The sequence below is a fragment of the Quercus lobata genome, chromosome 3, assembly GCF_001633185.2.
Source record: "Quercus lobata isolate SW786 chromosome 3, ValleyOak3.0 Primary Assembly, whole genome shotgun sequence".
NCBI classification, from domain to species: domain Eukaryota; kingdom Viridiplantae; phylum Streptophyta; class Magnoliopsida; order Fagales; family Fagaceae; genus Quercus; species Quercus lobata.
This window is the reverse complement of record NC_044906.1, coordinates 67,377,665-67,388,202: the sequence shown is the minus strand read 5'-3', so window position 1 is coordinate 67,388,202 and position 10,538 is coordinate 67,377,665. Positions and strand designations below refer to the sequence as shown.

General features: G+C 33.1%; 2 protein-coding genes across 2 annotated transcripts; one reads left to right on the top strand and one right to left on the bottom strand.

Moving 5' to 3' along the window:
* The first annotated feature begins 4,818 nt into the window (after window positions 1-4,818).
* LOC115978656 (probable galacturonosyltransferase-like 9) lies at window positions 4,819-6,520 on the top strand. The gene has a single exon (XM_031100492.1). The coding sequence runs from the start codon at window positions 5,074-5,076 to the stop codon at window positions 6,223-6,225; it is 1,152 nt and encodes a 383-aa protein (XP_030956352.1). The 5' UTR covers window positions 4,819-5,073; the 3' UTR covers window positions 6,226-6,520.
* Window positions 6,521-8,321: 1,801 nt separating this feature from the next.
* LOC115978655 (germin-like protein subfamily 1 member 1) lies at window positions 8,322-9,391 on the bottom strand. The gene has a single exon (XM_031100491.1). It carries the CDS (start codon window positions 9,144-9,146, stop codon window positions 8,463-8,465), a length of 684 nt encoding a protein of 227 aa, XP_030956351.1. The 5' UTR covers window positions 9,147-9,391; the 3' UTR covers window positions 8,322-8,462.
* Window positions 9,392-10,538: the final 1,147 nt, after the last annotated feature.

The following is a 10,538-nucleotide window of genomic DNA, read 5'->3' as shown; positions in this document are numbered from 1 at the left end:
CTTATAACCAAATCTCACCCCTTCATTCACTAATGCGGACTCCAATGACAACGTTTACTCGTCCTCAGACTTCTAGATGTCCTCGGATTGGGGCCCCAGTCCAATATATATATACTACTGGGCCTATTACACCTACAATAAGTTATGAGATTGTTTATATGAATTGAAGTATATCTGTCAACTGATTTATGATATGTACAACTGATATTAAATTTTTATGGGGGTGCATAATTGATTGAGTTTGAGAGGGATTGTTCAGCTATAAATTAGTGTTTTTAATTTGATGATAATTGATAAGGAATAATTATTCTAAGTTTTTTTTTTTTTTTAAATTGTTTATGAGAATTGTTTTAAGTTTGACTGAATTGCAAACTATATCCTAAAATTTAAGTGTGTTTGGATTTTATCACATGAAGTTTTATTTTATTTGTATAAGCAAATTGTTTTTATGAATTGAAGTATATCTGTCAACTGATTTATGATATGTACAATTGATATTAAATTTTTATGGGGGTGCATAATTGACTGAGTTTGAGAGGGACTGTTCAGCTATAAATTAGTGTTTTTAATTTGATGATAATTGATAAGGAATAATTATTCTATATTTTTTTTGTTTTTTTTAAAATTGTTTATGAGAGTTGTTTAAGTTTGACTGAATTGCAAACTATATCCTAAAATTTGAGTGTGTTTGAATTTTATCACATGAAGTTTTATTTTATTTGTATAAGCAACTTTTCATTTATATTATTTTATGTTAAGTGCCAAATAAAGTTGTCACGCGTATTTAGTTTGTCCAATAGAATAATGACATATAATTTTTGTAACCTAAAATAATTAAATAATTAAGAGTAATACTACGGTCACAAACTATTTTATAATATTTTTACAAAATGTTGACGTGACCAACTTCTTATTAGTTTTTATCTAGTTTATTAGTTTTTATCTAGACCCACCATTAAAATTATTATTTTATTTATTTATTAATAACCATTTACTACATTAGTAATTTGTAAATTTTTTTGTAAAAAAGTTTGTATTGCTAGCATTAATATTACCTTTTTTTTAAAAAAAATTTATTAATAACTTCTCACTATATCATCAATTTGTAAATTTTTTGTATCGCTAGCATTACTCAATAATTAAAAATGACACGACATTATAAAAAGAAAAATGTTATGTCAACAAAATTTTCACGACAAATCATATGTGTCAGATTGTTGTTGTTACTAGTGGGTAAAATAACAATTTAAGAGGTGAATTTAAATTAAAGAACTTGTAACAATTTACCATTTAAAATTTATTGTAAAAATATCGTGAATGTTGCACTTCTCAAAATTTTAGGGATGAAATTTGTAATTTAAAGATTTATTTATTTATGGGAATTATTCTAAGTTTTTTTTTTTTAAAATTTATTTTTATATAGAGAAATTATTCTAAGTTCTAAGCAAACGTGTAATAGTTTGAAATTCTACAATAAATACGTAGAGAGCCGTTGTGTTTGAAAATACATGCACAAAAGTTTGGTATTAATACAAGTTTTAATGGGAATGGGAGTAGAGGAGCACGTGATCACATGGGAGTTGGGAACCAGCCAATGATGCAGAGAGTTCCTGAGGCTTTGCCAGACTCATCGCTTTGCAGCCGTCAACGTCAATCACAATTAGATCACAGCTGTCTTCAATTGGACACAGCTGGCATTTCATTACTGGAGGGAAAGAATATTACTTCCTTTGGTACTTTGCTACTATTCTTTGTTTGTTCCAAACATCAAAGAAAAAAAAAAAAAGGAACTGATTGCCTCGCCCATGCTGGCACTTCATTTACAGCGTGTAACCAGTAAACTGTGTTTCTTTCCATCATTGCAGAGCTACCTACCACCTCACTATTGCTCACTTTGGGTTTTTTTTTTTTTTTAATAAAATTTTCATCAATATTATGAGCACAGTTAATTTGACAATAATTTTGTTTAGGATTAGTTTTTTTAATTTATTTATAAATTGATAGCTAAACTATAAGGCTTTACATGAAGAAAATTAATTTTATAACTTATTAAAATGACAAATTACAAATTATATGATTCATTTCAAAAAAAAAAATACAAATTATATGATTAGTAAACATTTATTTTTATATGGATTTTTAATATATTTTTTTTAAATTCCGTTGTTCACGTAATATCATGACATCATCTTAATAAATTGGGATAAAAGGCCTTGAGAAAAGTGATGTCCACTCAACTTTTACAACTTTCTCATAATAAATATTAGATGTAATGTTATTATTAGTTGATATTGTTTAACCGATTATATTTATTTGATCACATAAGTGAGCCCATTGCTTCATAGCATGTTGTTACAATAGATTGTTATTAGTGAGTAGAAAATATTGATTTGACTCCATAAATAGGCCACCATTTTATAACATGTTTTTAGACTTTAAGGAGGTGTTTGGTAGAGTAATTTAAGAATTGTTGTTTAGAGTTTTTAAAAATATATGTGGGTGAAAAAATATGTAATGTTGTTTAAAATATGAAAATATAAGTTTGAACTCACTCACCAAACAGGCCCAAAAACTTTACAATAAATATGTTTTTAGACTTTTTCTTTTTGTAATTTCTTAAGGTGTTTTTGTTTAATTTTGATAAGGAAAGTTTTTTATTTTTTATTTTTTATAGAAAGAATTTAAAGTTTTAGATTATGATTCTTTTCATAAAAAAAAAAAAGTAATACCATTAAATTACAAAACTTTTAATTTTTAACTATAATAATTTAATTAACATTGCTTTTGCATGAGCCTAACGGAAACATCGTTTTAAATTTATGTGATGCAATGCTGAGGCTGGATTTGGATAGCAGTAAGCAGTATCCATACTGATCCTGAGTGTGAGTTTGGATAGCACTGATGCATTTGGGGTTTGGCGTTTGGCGTTTTTTCTCATAGCACTGTTCAGGGGACCACCAAACTCAGCAAAATGCGTATATTCATGCATTTTTGGGTCTCACAGCATTATTCATACTTTTAAAAATTATTTTACTACACTGTTTTCAGAAATAAGCTTTTAGCAAATAAACAGTATCCAAATAGACCTGAGGTAATGGTAACATACTTAATTGTGAAAAAAATGGTGATTTTTTTTGTAGTGTGTACCTGTACTTATATAGTTTTGTACCTACTCTTTACATTGTTTATTTTCAGAATTCTTGTAGAAGCAATCCTCACCTAACTCTAAATTCAATATTTCTTACGGAATAAACATGCTCTAGACTTCTTATAAAAATAAAGAATGCTCTAGACTTCTCTAATTCTTTAATGCTTTATTATAAAATAAAGTTCATTGTTATTTGTTTGTGGTCAGAAGTTGGCAAGTTATATGAATGGCTAACTAATTACAATAAATAGTGCACATGTATACCTTCTTATTTAAACAATGCTGCTCAAGTTCCTAAAACTATTTAAAATCCATTGTTAAAATTAATGAGGGAATTGGAGGGGTGCTTACTTAGTCACTAAGGATCTCTCATTAAAAATAAGTTTAAGTTAATACACCACAAAATTTTATTTTCTTTTTCATAAGGGACACTCAGCTTTGATATTGATTTTACATAAGGCCCCATTCAGAGGGAGAAAAAAGGGATTAAACATATGGCATAATAACTCAATCGTGCAATAGTAAGTTATGACTTATGAATGACTTTGAGTTATTGCTTACATTGTTTTTAAATAATTGAATTGGTTTTAGCATTTTTTTATTCCTCTAGAAAACTAAAATTATGGTTAACTATGTGTGCCCTGGCAAGTCCAATAAAAGCCAGCATTTTATCACAAAAAAACAAAAGGCAGCATTTTCTAGTACACTTTTCAAAATTCATAAGTTGAATTTAGCTAAAATCATAATTAAATTTGTGTTTGGATAAGTTAAAATCTGGCTTACTTTGACCGCCAATTAATGTATAATTTATTTTTTTTCAAAATACTTACCATTGTTTTTTCATTTAAACCATAAAATGAATCCATTGCTATTGAAAATGAAGATAATTCTTTTCCTAAAATCCAATTTGCGTTTGCGTAACTAAAGCAAATAAACAAATATATTTTGAATGAATTGAAATTAAAAAGAACATTTATCCCAAAGAAATATAAGAAAGTACACATTTGTTTTAAGTATGGGAAAGAAAACTTCGAATTTTGGTGAAATCATACCCACTTAAGCTGCATGTATCTAGGCACCAAATAATACTATAAATACCCAAAAAAAAAAAAATTTTTTTTATTAAATTAAGTTAACAAAGTTTTTATTAATTTTGATCTAAATTTTACTTATGACTAACAATTTCTCGGTCAAACCGTTATAAAATTTGTTATGTCCAGGTAATTAGGTCAAATCTCCTTGTAGTCAATGAATTACAAAAGCGCGTAAATACGTTATTATGAGTTATGATCACAAAAATTCAAACTCTTCGTTAGCCAAATTACGTGTTGCTCTAATACTAATCCTCCTAAAATTCAAGCGCGTTTTAATAAAATACATTCCACACCCCTATTAATAACCAAAAAGAAAAAAAAATCCGAACCCAGAAAAAGGAAAAACCCAAAAAATTGAAAAAGAAAAAGAGGAACAAAGAACAAAGAACAAAGAACAAAGAAAGAAAACTATTCCTTCCTTTACCATACCAGCGGTTTCACCAATGGGACTTTTTCCGCATAAAAGAGAGAGAGAGAGAGAGAGAGAGGAAAAAGACAGAAAGGGACAGTTCAGAGTTAAGGAGTCTCTCTAGGCTAGTAAAAATCCCATATAAATACGCAATAAATTTCTCTCTCTCTTTCAAAGAGAGAAAAAAAAAAAAACCCAGTCCCCACTTTTCTCTCTCTCTTTATCTTTCACAGGGAAAGCAAAACCGCGTATTGATTTTTTGTTACAAATGTACAACAAAGAAGAAGAAGAAGCAGAAAGAAATTTATTATAGCCTCACACTTCGTTATACCCAATCTCCAAAACCCATCTCTCTCTTCTTCTTCTTCTTCTTCAAGAACCCACAAAGAAAAAAAAAAAAAAAAACCCAAGAAAACCCAGTAATGCTTCCTTTCAGATTAAGCGTCGTCGTTTTGTTTCTTCTCGTGTCGGTTCTTTTGCCGCCGTTTTGTCTCTGTATACGGTCGTTTCGCGGAGATGGGCTTGGGCTTGATGGGTTGTCGCGGTTTGCCGAAGCGCCGGACTACCGTAACGGAAAGGAGTGCCCGCTGATGAAGAACAAGGAGTCCTACGTGTCCTCGTGCGACGCGTCGTTTATCCACATAGCGATGACGCTGGACTCGGAGTACCTACGTGGGTCCATGGCGGCGGTTCACTCCGTCCTGCGACACGCGTCGTGTCCCGAGCACGTGTTCTTCCACTTCGTGTCGGCCGAGTTCGACCCGGCGAGTCCCCGGGTCCTGACCCAACTCGTCCGATCCACGTTCCCTTCCCTCAACTTCAAGGTCTACATCTTCCGCGAAGACACGGTGATAAACCTAATCTCCTCCTCGATCCGACAGGCCCTCGAGAACCCGCTGAACTACGCCCGTAACTACCTCGGAGACATTCTCGATTCCTGCGTTGACCGCGTGATTTACCTCGACTCCGACGTGGTCGTGGTCGACGACATCGTCAAGCTCTGGGAGACCAACCTGACCTCGACGCGTGTCATCGGGGCCCCCGAGTACTGCCACGCGAATTTCACCAAGTACTTCACGGACCCGTTCTGGTCCGACCCGGTTCTTTCCCGGGTATTCTCGACCCGGAACCCTTGCTACTTCAACACCGGGGTTATGGTCATGGATTTGGTGAAGTGGAGAGAAGGGAACTACAGGAAGAGAATTGAGAACTGGATGGAAGTGCAGAGACAGAAGAGGATCTACGAGCTGGGTTCGTTGCCACCATTTTTGTTGGTCTTCGCGGGACACGTGGAGCCCATACACCATAGGTGGAACCAACATGGGCTCGGCGGCGACAATGTACGAGGTAGTTGTAGGTCGTTGCATCCTGGTCCGGTTAGTTTGTTACATTGGAGTGGGAAAGGGAAGCCATGGGTGAGACTTGATGTCAAGAAGCCCTGCGAGGTTGACAGGCTTTGGGAGCCGTACGATCTTTTCATTCACGGTAAAGATCGTCAACGACTCGGGTTCGGGTCGGGTTCTGGGTCATCTACTACTACGACGTTGGCTGGGTATTCGGGCTATTTTTTATGATTATTCTTTGTTTCTATTTTTTGTTACATTGTTGAAAGATTCTTTCATACTTTGTACATAGATTGATTTTTAATAGAGAAGGGTTTGGTGGGGTTTTTTTTTTTTTTTTAAATTTTTTTTCTTGGTTTAATTCTTGATTTTAATTCATGGGGGTTCCAATTCTTTGGAACAATTTTTGGTGGATTGATTTCTTTCAATGTGTTGTAATGGACTATTATCTGTATTATGGGACTGTGGAAAGATTATAGAGGAGAAGAAAAATTGAGAAATGACAGTCGGAGTTTGTTCTTTTTTATTTGTTGTTTTGTTGTATCATTCAAAATTTTCAATTATGTGTTAAATTTACTGTGATGGTTGAATAGTTCTGAACTTTTGTGATATTTTTTGTTTGCCCAATGACGTATGGACAAAGCTTTGAGTTGCTGTGTTGTCTACTTTTCCCACTTCTACTTAAAAGACAAAAGAAGAGAGAAAAGGAAAAGCTGGGTCAATCACTTTTACAGGTTATGATTGAATTTGATCACAGGTTCGCAGTGATTCAAGGTAAAAAATATAATGGGAAAGTTGAGCAGGAGAAATGAGAAGCTATTGAATTCTGCTAGCTAAAAAATATTCCTGTAAGAGCATCTTCACTATATTAGATAAATTTTTTTAAGGAATGAAGAATGAGCAGTAATTTTTATTTGGTTAATTATTCACTTTTTTTAAATACACTTTCTAATATATTTTTTATCTCATTTAAATTTTATTTTTTTATTTATTATTATTATTTTTTTAACTAGATATTTTCTAACATTTTTTTATTAAATATCTGATTATTATGATAGAAAAAAACATTTGAAGAACGAAGGGTAGGTTTCATCAGACTTGATGAACTATTGTTCATGAGTCAAAAAAATTCCAGGTATTGAGAGTATATTGGAGGCCTATTTTGTGGGTTTATATTCTATAGTTGAGATAATTTTGTATTTAGCTCTTATATTAGATACTCTAAGGTGCGTTTGTTTCATGGGGGTCAGAGAGCCTGACACGTAGTTCTTCTTTGTATTTTTTAATTTGTTTTTTGAACAGCCTTGGATTCTTCCAGGGCTTTTAATGCTTTTGCGAAACTTTCTTTGTTTTTTTCCAGGTCAATTAAGTCTATGACGTTTATTTCTTTGAATTTCGGTGGTAATTCCATGTTTGTTCCTTTCAAGTTCCTAATGAGTGACAACTTTGTTTTAATACGTGTCATGCCATATGGTAAAAATCGAAGCTGAATAGTGGTCAGGTTTCATTTTCAACCTTTTTTTTATTTATTACCTTTAATATGAAGACAAAAATAAAGAAAACAGAAGAGAAATATTCCCGTCATATTCAATAGGTGCTCATAGAATTCTATCCAGTCGACAAAGATTTTAAGCATTCATATTTCATTTTGCTTCACTAACTTTCCAAGTGGACGAGTTCAATTCAATATCCCCTTATTACCTTTTCAAAATGTCACTGTTTTAGAGAGATTAATATAAGATAAAACAACATTTGGTGCAATAATAAGTCTGCCCATCTTGAGGGTTAATGTTTATATTATTATTATTATTTTTAATTTGGTCGCTTACTCACATGGGATTTACCTGATCAAGTTTTTAATGGGGGCCATTTGCCATTGGTCACATGCCCAACAGTTCATTTAACTAAACATTACTAAAAAAAAATAATAATAGGCATGACCCGTATAACAAGATCTGGAAATTTATGATTAAGATTTACCAGAATTTTTTTTTTCTAGTTGAAGAATTTATTATGAAGATTGCGTTCTTTGAAATGTGGAGAGACCTTTCAATTTTATAAACTACGCCAAGTGTTTGGTGAAATTACTTGGTCTATAGATGATGCTTTGCTTTCTAGACACGTCTCCTTTGCCAAGCAAAACCAAAACCTAAAAGCCCTCACTGCCATGATTTTTTGCTACAAAATGCAATGCATTCAATTCCATTCATTTTGACTTTATTTATTGTCATACTTTCATATTCATGAATCATGAAAGTACTACTTAAAAAATAGGATCACAAATTCACAGTTTGTCAATATGGTTCAAGCCAAAAAAAAACAAAAAATGAAAGGATCACAATATGGTCGTTGAATAGTCTATTTTACATGGAAAAAAGAGAGGTTATCAATTCCACCAGCACAAGCAAGCATACATTCCAAGAATAAATAATTGTGAGCAAACCCTTTATTCCAAAAAGTAAGTATAATCACCCTCCAAGGTTTCTTCGAATCCTGGTGACATCTTGGTTGGTAATTTTGAACGCATTCTTCAATACCTCATCAGGAATATCAGGAATTGATTTGAATGCGGCCATTGATGCCAATTGAGTCCCTGGTTTTTGGCTACTGAACCCAGACAGCAATAGGACCGGGACCCTTGAGTCTAGATTGTAGAGAAAATGGAGCAGACCCTTTGGGAACACAAACAAGTCACCGGGCCGCAATGTTTGTTGATAGAGACGATTAGAGGTGTCCACAAAGCCCACTAGAAGTTGGCCTTTGAGGCAAAGAGTTACTTCCGAAGCCCGTGGGTGTGAATGTGGCGGGACGGAGCCTTTCGGCACTATGTCGATTCGGGACATGGTCATGCCCAAGGTGTTGAGCCCAGGTAAATCGACGGTGTTGATCGTTCTGACATTGAACCCAAATTGGCTGGTGTTAGAGCTAGCGGGCTTGGACAGAACTGATGTGGTGAAATGGAAAGGTTTTGCTTTGTTTGGGTCAATGCATGGTACACCATTGATGAAGAGTGGGCTTTGGTTATCTGCAATGCAATAATCTTGAAGAGGATCGGGATCGGGTGTGGCCTGGCCCAATAAAAGAACTAGGCAGAAGAATATTTGGAGCAAAAGGGACCAATTGGTTTCCATTGAAATGAAACAAGAAAACATTCAGCTTTGGGGATATGATTTTTAACCAGCACAAGAGTATTAAGCTATATATATACCAAATGTTGAAGAGTGATGTTTAGTGAAAAGTTTATGGTGGGGAAATGATTGAGTAGCTTAAGAGCATTAGAGAAGAAAAATGCAAGGCAAGTTAAGAGTATTTGATTTGGGAAGTAAAAGCCCACTCAAGTTGATGATGTTGATTGGTTAAGGATAATTCATGGAAATATGGTATTGTTTTATTAATTTTTATATTTTGTGGTCTAATTCGCTTCTATAACTCCAATTAGTTGCTTGGGCTAGGCCCATATGATTGCGACCCTTCCACCAATGCCCTAGGATCTTGGTTAGCATAACCTCCTTTGTATTGGTCATCTTTTGAGTCCATTTTGGTAGGGTAGGAAAAGTGAGTTGAAGAAAAAAATGGAAGAACTTGGACGAGGTTTGGTTGGGACAAGCTAAAACATGCATGGAATGGAAGCGAGGCTATCAAGCAAGTTGTTTTTGCTTACTGACAGATTGATATTTTCTTTAATTTGTAGACTAAGTAGGACTTGACTTGGGTGTAGTGCATTGGATCCATTGAGATGAAGACATATGGCTAAAAATATAATCATAATAGAAATAATACAAGTGAATACTTAACGCAAGTTTTTCCCAAAAAAGTAATGGTTATCTTCTATCTAAGCTACCATTTTTAATGTATCTAAAATGAAATGAAAAGAATAAAGAAAATATACTGTATAGGTGATTTGACAATTTGATTCTTTAATTTTGTTCTAAAATATTTAAATACAAAAATTTATTAAGAATTTACAACATAAAAACTTTTTTTTTTTGGTGTGTCTTCTGTGAAACTCTTACAATACAAAATATTAATCTCTTCTTCTTCTTCTTCTTCTTCTTCTTCTTTTCTTTTTTTTTTTTTTTTTTTTTAAAATTTTAAATCTCATATATTTTTTCTCCATTATTTTTCTTCTTCCTATCAAATAATAAGGCCTTTATGCAGTGACTAGGTAGGAGCACATCCACAATTAATACATTGTCGTTTTCTTCAGTTAGGATATCTTTTTTTACAATAATATTGACATGTCGTTTTGTCTAAACATTTCAATAGTAGGGGTCCAGACAGGGCCTTAGTAGGCTTGATAATTTATTTGAGAGACATGTAACTTTCACACACACCCACAAACACTCTCTACTACACTGCTTTTTCTAAAGTGGGCCTTCCTTACCATCTAATTATTATTTATTTTTAAAGTTTTAAACTATTTTCATGGCTGGTCTGATAAATGTCTAGTGGTTTTTCAAAGTCAAGTCTCTCTCTGAAGCCCTAAATAAGAAATCTGAAGAGTATGAATGAAAATTGGTTGCATAGAAAATTGTTAAAAAAAT

Bases quoted from the DNA above. Each gene is read 5' to 3' on its own strand.
- LOC115978655 (XM_031100491.1), bottom strand. From the start codon at position 9,146: ATGTTTTCTTGTTTCATTTCAATGGAAACCAATTGGTCCCTTTTGCTC.
- LOC115978656 (XM_031100492.1), top strand. From the start codon at position 5,074: ATGCTTCCTTTCAGATTAAGCGTCGTCGTTTTGTTTCTTCTCGTGTCG.